At 40.2% G+C, this 13,426-nt stretch overlaps 1 protein-coding gene across 1 annotated transcript in view; it reads left to right on the forward strand.

The window, feature by feature from the left end:
- Positions 1-3,486: 3,486 nt before the first annotated feature.
- Positions 3,487-13,426, forward strand: part of RAB5A (RAB5A, member RAS oncogene family) — a 29,224-nt gene continuing 19,284 nt past the window's right edge. The window contains exons 1-2 of the mRNA XM_046002706.1: positions 3,487-3,838; positions 7,033-7,288. Of these exons, the coding sequence (XP_045858662.1) occupies positions 7,126-7,288 (163 nt within the window). The 5' untranslated portion in view covers positions 3,487-3,838; positions 7,033-7,125. The remainder of the gene's footprint in view (positions 3,839-7,032; positions 7,289-13,426) is intronic.

Genomic DNA, 13,426 nt, shown 5'->3' on the forward strand with positions numbered 1-13,426 from the left:
AGGGCCGTGTTCAAGTTAAGGCCCATCCACTTTGTAGCTTCCTTAACAAATTATATCAATAAATAGGATTCCACATTTGACACTAAAAATATACAATTATTTGTCATCCTCAGTTACCTGGGAGTGAAGAAAAAAACACAAGCATGTTATGAGTGACAGCACCAAGAGCAAACATTTACTGTGGCATATCAGTCTCTCCAAAATTGCCAGTGGATCTTAGAAATGCTAGCAGGGAGCAGCCCTCTTCAAGGCAAACATTATGACTAAACTATAAAATACTGTGAAATGTATTTGTGAAGGGGGTAAATTAAAAGACAAAATTGGTAGAAAAAAAATAAATGAGGAAGCATTATCCTAGAACAATGAAATGGGGTGTTCCTAGCAATTTATAAATTACACTATCCATGTGTTATTTGTGAGGACTTTCTCAGTCAAATGCTCATCATTTTAAATGCAATTAAGTTCACAAATATTTTGAGGTCCCTATTGTCAAAGATCCTTTGTGAGGAATTGAAATGATGAATAAATTATTGTCTTGGTCCTTAAGAACTTTAAAATCCTAATAAGATTTTATTTACTTGTTTCATTTATTTATTTATTGGAAGAGAGCAGAGAAAGAGGGAGAGACAGAATTTTAAGCAGGCTCCATGCCCAGTGCGTCAGGAGGCCTACTCAGGGCTCAATCTTACAACTCTAAGGTTGTGATCAACTAAGCCACCCAGGACCCCCTCCCCTAATGAGTTTTAGATTCCCTAATGAGAATGAAAGTGTGAGGAGAAAAGTCTAGGCACTATAAAACAAAGCAGATAGATATTAGAACCATTATAGAGAGTAAAGCAAAGTATTGTGAAACTACTGGAAAAAGATAAATCCAGTAGAAGTACAGTTGACCCTTGAAAAACACAGTTTTAAACTGCGCAAGTTCATTTATATGTGGATTTTTTCCCAATATATCAGAAGATTTTTTGGAGATCTGCAAAATTTTGAAAAAAACTTGCAAATGATATTGCCCAAAAATACAAAAAAAAAAAAATTAAGAGGAAGTTAGGTATTATTTTAAGAGTAGAATATGTGGGGCGCCTGGGTGGCTCAGTGGGTTAAAGCCTCTGCCTTCGGCTCAGGTCATGATCTCAGGTCCTGGGATCGAGTCTCGGGCTCTCTGCTCCGCGGGGAGCCTGCTTCCTCCTCTCTCTCTGCCTGCCTCTCTGCCTAGTTGTGATTTCTCTCTGTCAACTAAATAAAATATTTAAAAAAAAAAAAAAGCCTCTGCCTTCGGCGCAGGTCATGATGGAGCCCTTCATCAGGCTCTCTGCTCAGCAGGGAGACTGCTTCCCTTCCTCTCTCTCTGCCTGCTTGTGATCTCTGTCTATCAAATTTCTATTTTATTACTTTTAAATAAAATATTACTTTTATATTTTATATCTTGACGAAAGTGAAACCTGCAGTGATGAACATTAATGGTGCTCTGGTAGGGAGAGAACAAAGTGATTAAATATGCCAAGATGAGAACACACAGGCACCATTCTGGGAACACTGGGTATACTGGTATGATTAGGGTACAAAGCAAGAGTTTGCGGAGAGGGAAATTATAGAAATAGAATGACAGAAATGTGGGTTGGGCCTAGAGAAAAACTTTGGACTCAGTTTTGCAAGTGAGATATTGAACATTTTTGAGGAGAGTTACTGGCTGAAATGCAAAAAATGATTGAAAAGATGGGATGACGCATTAATTCAGTTTATAGGAATACTACCATAATGCTAGGATTAGATCACAGGAGTTGGGATTAGATCACAGATTTGGGGATTAGAGAATTTGGGGTATTAGAATGGACAATGGTTTATGAAGGAAAGTGGGAAGAGGGAAGATGATTTTCCCTTTTCAAGTCCAGATGACTGGAAGCCAGTCAACTAAGCAGGAGGTTTGGGCTGGAATAGGTTTGGTTTGGGATATAGTGTTAACATGCCACAACTGATGTGACAGCCTATTTCCTGATTCTTCCTTGGATTGTCCAAGAGGTACTAACATGACTAACACATTGCACTGGAACAAGCTCTTGAGGATAAAGTGCCACAGATACCATTTAGTTATGACACATTATGCTCTTCTGGTTAGTAATAGGGGAGTTGATCTAGAAGACTGGCTGTTCAAGGGTTCAAATCATCTTCGTTGCATAATGTTGACAGAGAATCCCCAGGATATCTTACCCCAAGTATACATCCTAGACAATGCTGATGTTCTCAAAACAGGGCTATACATGCAAAACTGTAAAGTAGCCCTTATCCTGAAAGAAAGTCAATTTAACATTCTACCAATTACAAAACGAATTATTTTGTTTTGTTTCAGATACCTGGCCAGAAACTACTGTATGAAATTTAACCAAAGAAGAGTGTGTTATGTAGATCTGCAGCGGAGGATAATGTTTTGAGGTTTGGGGTTTTCGGTTTTTTTTGTTTGTTTGTTTTTTACTGTAATCCTGCGTAAGAACTCAGGAGCCAGCTTGCAGGTTAGAAAACAGTTTCACTACCAGTGGTGATTTTGGACAAGTTACACCATCTCTTTGCTTCAAATTCTTTACCTTTAAAACAGGCACGCCTCACTCATTAATTACACAACCTTGACTAGAGACTCCCAACTGCCAGGCATTGTGCTAGACAGTGTTGAGGACCACTTTGGGAAGCTAATACTCTAATGTAGGAAGGCAATTAGTCTCAGATATTCATTTGAGTGAGGCCTTGTAGTGTAAAAGTAAATAGGGTAACTCGCAAAGGAAAAAACTTAATAAAAGCAAGCTATTATTTTAAGATTTTCTCCCCCCCCACCACAAACAGGTAAACTGAATAAAAGCAATAAAAGCTTATTATTTTAAGATTTTCTCACATAGAGACTTTTGGTATGGGGAGGTCCTAATCCTCTTCGCAGGAGTAAACACCTTTCCGACCCAGGCTTCCCCTCAGGACACGTTACACGTTCGGAGGGCTGGGGAGGCTCTCTCAGGCTAGAAAAGTCTTCCCCAAAAAGCCCCCTAGCCGTGTTACCACAGTTGGGGTGCTGCAGGGTAGGGTTAATTGGGACTGTGAGCTCACATTCACAAAAGGAATTCCTCCGCCCCACATTGTCAGGGAGCAACAAACCCCTGTTCTCGAGCTTCCCCAAAATCAAGGCCGTAAGAGAATTCCCCTACCCCCTACCGCCGGGAGCCCAAGACCGCCACCCAGACGACAATGGCGCCTGCAAGGGCGGGGCCGCGCTCGCCTGGGACGTGGGATGGAGGAAGCAGGCTGGCTCGCCCCCTGCTGAACGCAGAGGTCACATGACACGCCCCAGCTGGCCCCGCAGACCAGCCCCAGCTGAGAGGGCTTTGAGTAGGGGCGGGGGAGCGGACGGAGAGGTGGGGCTGGCTACCGCGGAAGTGACGAAGGGGCGTAGCTCGCTACGTGCAGCGACGTGGCGGCGAGGCTGGCGCCGAGCGGCGGAAGTGGCTTCCGCGCTGGGACTTGAGTGTTTGTGTTTTGGTTCGCGACGGAGCCGGCGGCTAGCCTGAGGGGAGGAGGCAGAGGAGGGAGGAGGAGGAAGAATTAGTCGGAACTCGAGCGCCGGCGGCGGTGAAGGAGGAGAAAGGAAAGAGGAAGGCGGAGCGGAGAGAGGCGGAGACGGAGCCGGACGGGGGCGGCACCACGGCACGATCCCCGCACGGTCCAGTCTGAGGGGAGCGGCCTGAGGAGGAGACGCGCCGCCACCGTCTAAGCCACCGCCACAGCCTCAGCCTCTTCTCGGGCTACGCCTGGGAATTGCTGCCGGGAGGCTTCAGCCCCGCGTCTCCGCGTGCTGCGGTCTCAGGTAACCAAACCTTCCCTCCCTTGCTAAGAGCCAGCCGGGACCCCAGGTTATGCGTTGTTCAGTCTGTCCGCGGCCCTGCCGGCACTGTGTCTCCCGCCCATTCTTCTTCACCTGGCCCCAGTGCCCTTGACCAGAGCTGTCGAGCTGGGCATCTCGTCCTGCCGGCCCTGGTGATTCATTCCTCAAAGAGCTCTGGGGATCGGGATTTGCGGACTGAGGGAGCGACGGGTGTCACCCTCTTCCCTTCTCAAGATGGCGCCGTGAAAGAGTGCTGGAGGCCGCGGTTCCGTCTGGCCCCTGTCCTGGCAGTCCCGGAGGGGGTGGTCCCAGCCGAAGCCAGGCCAGGGTGGGGGAAGCAGGGTGGGAAAGATGGACAGGGGGCCTGGCGGGTCCTGCTTGTTCGGGCCATCCGGAGTTTGGTATCAGTTACTCAGGTGCTCTCCAAGGAGGAACTGGGCCTACAGCAGGTGTGAATTTGGAGAGCTCCGCCTACCTTCGACTTCCAAAGACCGGTAATGGAGGGAGGAGGAGGGTCATCAACACAGTCTGCCTAGGGGCTGTCTCATCTATGAAGGTGATGAACCGCAACTTTAAAGAACTCAAGACAACTAGGCCGCTGAGCACGCACAGTGGGTAGGGAGAGACCTTATTAAACCTGTCCCGCTGTTCTCTTCCCTTAGGAGCTGGTTTCCCTCCCGAGACTTTTAGACTGTACGCTATGAACGTCATAATTCACAAATTTTGGTTTTTGTCAGTGTCATAACCAGTTAGGAAAAAAAACCACGTGTACAGCACTATGATAATTCAGGAGGGCTCAGAAACTTTATTTTTAATGTAAAATTGGGATGATATGAGTTCATAGGGTTGCTGTAAGTAAAATTCATGGAATAGTGGTTGGCGCATAAGTGTGCGGTAAATGTTAGCTGCTGTTGTTAATACTATTTTCTTTAAAGAACACCTAGAGACCTTTATAGACTACCACTTAATTTTCAAAAGATTTAAAAAGCATTTTATGCCAAGTTTTTGTTTTCAAAACAAAACAGTAGTGAATACAAGTGAATGCGTGTCATTTTTAACCTTAATGTTAGGCTAACTCTATCTTTTATAATTACATTTATTTTCTGCTAGAGAGTGTTGGAGGGAGTTATAGTCCAACAGCTTTAACCCTTAGAAGGCAGAGCTAAAATCATAATTTTTTTTATGGGAATATCGTGTTTTTCCTCAAATTTTGGACCATGGAAATTCGAAATGTTGTCCTTGACAAGTATTTGAATTTGCTGTTTTGGAGGTAGTGAAACAATTAGGAAGTGTTTCTGTTGGTATTGAAATATCTGACGGTGTGTTGGTACGTGTTCATTCTGCGAGATATTCTGTTGATATTTGGTCATTATTTCATCAGAGGGCCACTTTAATTGCCAATTTTCAGTCCCTTTTATGTGTTGGGCCCAGTATTGGATGGATACATAGGTAGATTGATTGATTCTGTCATCTAATTCTGCAGTAGATATGTAACTTGGGTTTTACGGAAATGGAGACTTTGGTATAGACAGCCAGGATTAGATCCCAAATCTGGTATGTTTTTTAATGGGGGGGTGGGGGGTGTCAATGTGAGGATCGGAGCATTTTTAAAATTTTTTTTTATCTTTTTAAAAAGATTCTATTTATTTGACAGAGAGAGGGAACACAAGCAGGGGGAGTGGGAGAGGAAGAAGCAGACTTCCTGCTGAACAAGGAGCCCGATGCGGGGGCTCAATTCCAGGACCCTTAGATCATGACCTGGTCCCAGGACCCTGGGATCATGACCTGAGCAGAAGGCAGCAGCTTAATGGCTGAGCCACCCAGGCACCCCGGAGCATTTTTTATTACAAAAAAAATTTTAAATATACAGAAATAGGGAGAAGAGTAAAATGAACCCATCGCCAATTTAAATTATTTTGTAGCCAGTCATGTTTTATTTACCTCCCTGCTGTTTGGAAGCAACTCAAAACATATCATTTCACGTGTGAATAGTTCGGTATGCATTACTAAAAGGACTCTGCAAAGCTGCCGTTTAGGTAAGTCAGTGGTGATTTTATTGTCTCCAATGTAAGATCGCTTGGATATTTATTAATGAATTCATTGTCCAAAGGGATTTTTATCTAAACTCATTTCATGGGGAAGGCCAATTTCTTACATGAGGTACCTAAATGAAATAGAACAGTTATTTTAAGGAGGGAATCACCAGGTTTAAGGAGCACATGATCAGATTGTAGCTAAAGATGGGAGGAAACCATTGTGATTTGTGAGTAGATTGGAATAATGTTCCCTTACTCCTTTGAGATTGAAAATTAGCATTAGATGATAAGAGAAGTTGCCATTTAGGCTAGGTTTTTCTAGATGTGTTAAATAGAAAACAGTGACATATTTAATTGTTAGGCCCAAACTACAGAATAGTGGAACAAAGTAAGACACTAAAAAGATTACCACATAGAGGACCTCTGTTAACACTTCCATGTATAATGTACTTGAGCACATGAGGAAAGAATTTTAAGTCTCAGCCACTGGACACACAAACCTGAGAGCCTTATAATACTTGTTGCTCCAATTTACCACTAGTTAAACAAAAAAAATGTATAATTTTACAGGGGCCTTCCCATAATAATAGCCAACATTTATTGAGCTCTTAACTGTGTTCTAGGATCTTTCATAAGACCTTTCCATTTATGAACTTCATTTTCCCTAAAACTCTTCTAGTCCAACTAGTCTGGCTCCAGAACCTAAACTCTTGAATCACCTCTCAGATTGACTGAGTTTGAAACGCAGCTCTTTTATGGCTTTGTCACAACTCTGTCATAGTAACTGTGTGACCTCAATCAAATTACTGAACCTCTCTGTGCCTGTCCTAATTTTTAAGGTTTGTAGTACCTATAGGATTGTTGAGTGACTGTTAAGTACTTAACTACCTGGCACAAAGTTAAGTCTTTAATAAAGATTAGCTGTAGAATTTTTTTTTTAATTCTGAAAATTACAGCAAGATTTTAGGCTTAAATCTCATACCTTTATATTATTACAAAGGTAGTGAATTTAAATGACATTCAGTGTCATGTTGATGTTAAGATTATCATGTGATAATATGGTACAGGCAAAATTTACTGACGTGATTAACATTAGATTTGTTTTGTTTCCTGATTTGTGTATTTAATTTTTCTTTACAGGTTTCTCTACATCTAGAAAGAAAAAAATTGACACCTTGCATCCTGGAAGTTCATTTAAGAGACTGAAATTAGGGACTTCTTTCAAATTTGGACATGGCTAATCGAGGAGCAACAAGACCCAACGGGCCAAATACTGGAAATAAAATATGCCAGTTCAAACTAGTACTTCTGGGAGAGTCTGCTGTTGGGAAATCAAGCCTAGTGCTTCGTTTTGTGAAGGGCCAATTCCATGAATTTCAAGAGAGTACCATAGGGGGTGAGATTTTCTTTTTTCCCTTCATTTAATTGAATTCTACATTGGCAAAAATTTTGCGGTTCTAGTTGTTTGATGATGAATACCTAAATAGGTTTCATAGTGAAGAAAACTGTTCAGCAGACTTCAAGCTTTAAAACTTACCTTGATTTTTGTTTAGATAGTATCTTCCTACATTTTGATTTCCTGGTTATCCCCAAGATGGTTGTGTATAAGCTGGAATACAGATGCAAGCATGAAGAGAGTCACTATCCCAAGTATTTAGATTTGATCTGATACCTGTTCCTTGATAGTGATTAGAGGCTTCTTCAAATTAATACATGTTTTAGCGCTTTAGAATGAGTAAGAAAATAGTAAAAGTAAATAATAAAAGTTAACCTTAAAATTCTACTTCTAAATAACTAAACTATTTGTAAATTACACTGATTAGTAAAGTTAATTAAATTTTATTAAACTTGTTTAAGAATGCTCCTAGGGTGAAGGAAAAGAAAAAGTCGATGATCAACGAAGAGGGACAAAAAAGGGAAATGGGACCTGGAGAGAAAGACGAAAGAAGGGTTAAGAGGTAGAGTGCACTGAATACAGTGGTTGTGGTAGAGCTGAAATGAGGGGAGGGTAAGAGGCAGGAGAAAGGTAACAGCTAATAGTGCAGTGTTATGGACAGAAGATAGGAAATTTGATAATTGAATTTAATCAAATTCACAACTATTTAGCAGTGGGGCAAAACAACTTTTTCCCTTTTTTTTTTTTTTTTTTAAGATTTTATTTATTTATTTGATAGAGTGAGAATGAGAGGATGAGGGGAGAAAGCAGACTCCCTGCGGAGCTGGGAGCCTGATGCGGGACTCAATCCCAGGACTCCAGGATCATAACCCGAGTTGAAGGCAGTGACTTAACCAACTGAGTCACCCAGGCACCCCCAGAACAGCCTTTTCCAAGCATCCTGTTTCATCTGTCAAATGAAGCTTTTGAATTGGGTAATACCAGAGGAAACACAGTTTTAAGATCACAATATTTTGCAAGGGGTATATATAATTAAGCAGTACTATATTTTTAAGGGTATATGTAATATATTTTAATGTCATACATATAAAAAGTCAAACTTTTGAAATACTTAAGACTGATACTGACACATAGCAACTTCGGATCTTTCAGAAGTGTAACTTTATGTCTTGCATTTAATGTATGTTCTCAAGTACACTTGAGGATCTTATTCATAGTTCAGACCCTTCCAATAAAATAGTTTATAAAACTATACTACCTCCTGGTCTTTCCCTGTATACAGGAAGTATACTACATAGGTGATATTTTCACTTCAGTAGACTCAGAGAAGTGTGGTGGTGATTGTCAATTTCTTGTTTGTACATCTATCAAGTTATACAGTGTTACATGTTTTAGTTTGTTGTGTTTTTTTTTCAAGATTGATTTATTGAGAGAGAGAGAGTGTGTGTACACAGTGGTGGGAGTGAGTAGGGGCAGAGGGAGAAGGATAGAATCCTCAAGCAAACGCCCTACTGAGTATGGAGCCTATTATGGGGCTCAGTCCCAGGACCCTGAGATCATGACCTGAGCTGAAATCGAGTCAGCTGTTCAACTGACTTAGCTACCCAGGTGCCCCTAGTGTTTTGTGTTTTTATAATGAGCATCAAAAATGTAGTATGGAGCTTTTGAGCTAGAAATCTAATGAGTAATATGTTACACATTCTTTGTGGTTTCTTTGTTAATCGATATATGTATGTATACACACACACACACACACACATAAATTTATGTACATGTAGACACACACAGAGACACACATCTGGTTTAGTAATGAAATAGTATATCAAGGTAATAACACTTCTCAAGTGGTTGTCAGTGGCAGCATTTCCCAAAGTACTTATGAGTTTGAGGCTATAAATACATGGGTCAGATAGAATTGATAAATGCCACCCTCCCCCTTTTCACAATACATACCAAAATAACAAAAACACTGGAGTACTCTAGTAAAGAACTTAATTCCTGGGAAACTGCAGGAGCCTCAGAAGCTTAAGACTAGGATCTTCTTTTTTTTTTTTTTTTTTTTTTTGATACTATGAGCATCCAAATGTATTTTTTCCTAATTGACATTTCAAGCAGGATGTTTACAAGAAAATTTAGCCCTGTATCAGTAAGTCATAAGTACACATATTTTCTGATGTGTATGCATATATATAGTCTGCATTTCTGTTGAATACAAATTAGATTATTTACATTTCAGTAGTGAGTTTTTCAGGTTTCTTGTTCCTACATGTAAAGTTTCCTTAATATTTTCTACTTGTACAGATCAAATCTTGCTTTTAAAACCAACTCTATAAGGAATTTATATCCAAATTCTGTCTCAGTGGTTGTTGGACACTTTCTAACTACCTTGACTACATAGTAATATCTTTAGGAGGTATGAAGTGCCATTATGATTATAGCTGTGAGCACCGGTGTTTGGTTTTGAGACAATACTGACATAAAACATTGTGTAAGGTTAAGGTCTAAGACAGTGATTTAATGTTTTATAGTGAGTGTTGTTCTTTTATGCTGTTTGCTAACAGCTCTTCACCCTTAGGAACTATAGTAGTAGTCTATTTAAGGATTTCAAGGTTTGAGCTATTTAATGATGAATACCATAGGTCTATAACTTGTAAGAAATATGTATTTTTTTTTTAAAGATTTTATTTATTTATTTGACAGACAGAGAGATCACAAGTAGGCAGAGAGGCAGCAGAGAGAGAGGAGGAAGCAGGCTCCCCGCAGAGCAGAGAGCCCGATGCGGGCCTCGATCCCAGGACCCTGAAATCATGACCTGAGCCGAAGGCAGCGGCTTAATCCACTGAGCCACCCAGGCGCCCCAAGAAATATGTATTTTTGTTTTGGCTGATGTGTGATAAGACTTAGCTAACAAATGAACCTGGCCAAGTGTTTTGCTTTTTTTTTTTTTTAAGATTTTTTTTTTTTTTTTTTTTTTTATTTGACAGAGAGAGAGATCACAAGTAGGCAGAGAGGCAGGCAGAGAGAGAGAGGAGGAAGCAGGCTCCCTGCGGAGCAGAGAGCCCGACATGGGGCTTGATCTCAGGACCCTGAGATCATGACCTGAGCCGAAGGCAGCGGCTTAATCCACTGAGCCACCCAGGCGCCCCAGTGTTTTGCATTTTATCTGTGCTTTATTTTTTGATTGTTTATATCTGGTAATAGTCATTATGGTCTGAAGAGCTCAATTAAAATTTTCTTCTGATTGTGTTTTACGGTGGGAATCATATGCTGTACTCTTTAATTTGTGTATTCTAGAACCTTAAATTCATCAAGAATATCAGGGTAGTTTATGTGATTCTTCCTAAACATGGAAGTTTGATTTAAGAATCCATATTGTCTCACAATTTCACAAACAGTTGTCCCTTCATCCTGTATCACTCACGATGAGGTTAGGTCATTAGGTGATGGGTTTAGCACTTTGGGGAGTTCTAGCTTATTTATAGGGGTTTAAAGTCTTCATGACATTTTTTGTTCTTATTAAGACAAGCCCAGAAGGTTGGCAAGGAATAGTAAGGCTCAGGTGGTTGTCTTCCTTCCTGCTGTCTCATCTGAAGGCTTAGTATTGCCTCAGTTAATACTTGTTGGATAGGCTGGCCATCTTTCACTTAACACCTTGAGTAGTTAAAGACTTTACAGATTTCAAGTGAGTTACTCTTGTCAAAAAAAAGAACCAGAATTTGTTTTTAAATACATTTAAGTATTATTTATAAACAAGTAGGTAGATCTTTGGCGTAAGAGCAGCATTAGGGTATGCAGTGAAATAAGACGTAGTCATTGAACCCTTTTTTTTCTTTTGAAAGATAAATGTTTTATACCCCAGTTTAATTTTGTAGGCAGTGTCATCAGAGGAATGGAAGACACATGGTTTAGGTTATAGAACTATACATGAGAACATTAACAGCATTCCCTTTGTAGGTACTGTAATCTTTGAACTTTGGTTTAGAGCAGGGGTTCTCAGAATGTTCCCTGTTCCAGGAGCATCTGCATTACCTGAAAATTTGTTAAAAGTGCAAATTCCTATATCCTATATTGAATCAAAACCCTGAAGTAAAACCAGTAATCTTACATTTTAACAGGTCTTCCAAGTGATTCTGATGTGTGCTGAAGTTTGAGAACCACTGCTTTTGTGTTCTGAGGAGTCAATATTACTTTACACAGAGGTTCTTGGAATAATTGCATTCCTTTTTTTTTTTGAACTGTAGTTTGGGTAAGATTTCTAAAAATAAGTTGTTTATCCAACTGCTCCAGTTTGAAGATAACAAGTATTTTGTCCAGTTACATCATATATTATTTGTATCTGTTTGTATAGAAACCCTTTCCCACAAATCTATTAACCTGTTGGGCCCTTTAAAAGAGTATGGCCCCTTCTCTGTCCCATCTAGGTTGCTCTGCCTTGTCTCTCCTAAGGAACTTAGAGTATCTGTAGTTTTCAGTTATCTGTACCAATGCTGTTCCTCCTTAGTGTCACAAGTAATCAAGGCCTGATTATACCCTAAGTTAGAGAAACAAGTGCCTTTTTAATTGTAGTTCCAGTACATGGCACATACTCTTAGGCAACTCATACTCAGCTTTATTTCACTCTTACAGAAAGGAAAATAATGGTACCTAACTTGAAAAGGTTTCAGTGAGGATTAAATGAAAGTACATATAAATTTCTTGGCTACTGTGCCTAGCATAGAGTAAAATGCTTATTAAATGTTAGTTACAACCACTCCCATCACCACCATTACTTTTTGCTGAGTCATTTTTTCACTGTTCTGTTGTCAAAACATGACATTTATTTTGGAATCGTAACTATTCCATGTAGTGCATAGTATTTGATTTAGGATTTAACAGTGTTAAAAAAACTTTACATTTAGATTTTCTTTTATTGGAAGACAAACCTTCTCATTAAAAATTATAGGAACAATTGCTTCTCAGCCTTTTGGCTCAGATCAAGTGTAAAAATTAGAGGAACGGGGCGCCTGGGTGGCTTAGTCGTTAAGCATCTGCCTTCAGCTCAGGTCATGATCTCAGGGTCCTGGGATAGAATCCCGCATCGGGCTCCCTGCTCCTCAGGAAGCCTGCTTCTCCCTCTCCCACTTGGCCTGCTTGTATTCCCCTCTCTTGCTGTGTCTCTCTCTGTCAAATAAATAAAATCCTTTTTAAAAAAATTACAGGTACAAATAAGAGTTTTTTTAAGAGGTTTTTCTTTATTTGTCAGAGAGCATGTGAGCGCAAGCAGGGGGAATGAACTGCAATCAGGGGGAGAAGGCTCCCTGCCGAGCAAGGAGCCCAATGTGGACTCGACCCCAGAACTCTGGAATCATGACCTGAGCTTGAAGGCAGATGCTTAACCCAAGATTTTAAAAACCTTATAAGCAAATACTTGCATTAAATTTGAGCCTTCCAAAGATGAAGTTTTTGCAGATTCATTCAAGTAGATAGTACGAGCATTTACAACGAGGTTTCTTAAAATTCTGCATGGTAAATTCGTACTAATTTTCCCCTTCCATGTATTGGTTTTCACAAAAGTGGTTAGTCATGTATATTACACTAAATGCAGGCCACCCACATGAACTGTTACTTGTGGAAATTTTCTCAGAGGGAGAAAACACACTGTTAAAGAGAATACTAAATTTATTCGATATTAAACTTGCCTCCTAAACTGGGAAAGAAAACCTAGCCAGAAAATTTGAATCTGAGTAAGTCATGTTCTTCCTGTAGTAGTAAGCTTTCTGTTGCCCTTCACTTGTTTGCCTTCAGAAAAACCAGTCTGTATGTATATAGATGATCCCCAGTTCATAGTGGTTCTACTTAAGATTTTTCAACTTCATGATGGTAGGAAAACAGTGCAGACAGTAGAAACTATACTTTGAATTTTGATTATCTTCCAGGCCGGCAATATTCAGTATAATACTCTTGTGATGCTTGGCAGCAGCAGGGAGTCCTAACTCCCAGTCAGCCACGTGATCACAGGGTAAATAACTGAAACAACCATTCTGTACCGGTAATAGCCATTTCATTTTTCATTTTTAGTACAGCATTCAAAAAATTACATGAGTATTCAATACTGTGTTATAAAATAGTCTGTGTTAGATGATATTGCCCAACTGTAAG

The sequence above is a fragment of the Meles meles genome, chromosome 4 (genome assembly GCF_922984935.1).
Source record: "Meles meles chromosome 4, mMelMel3.1 paternal haplotype, whole genome shotgun sequence".
Lineage (NCBI taxonomy): Eukaryota > Metazoa > Chordata > Mammalia > Carnivora > Mustelidae > Meles > Meles meles.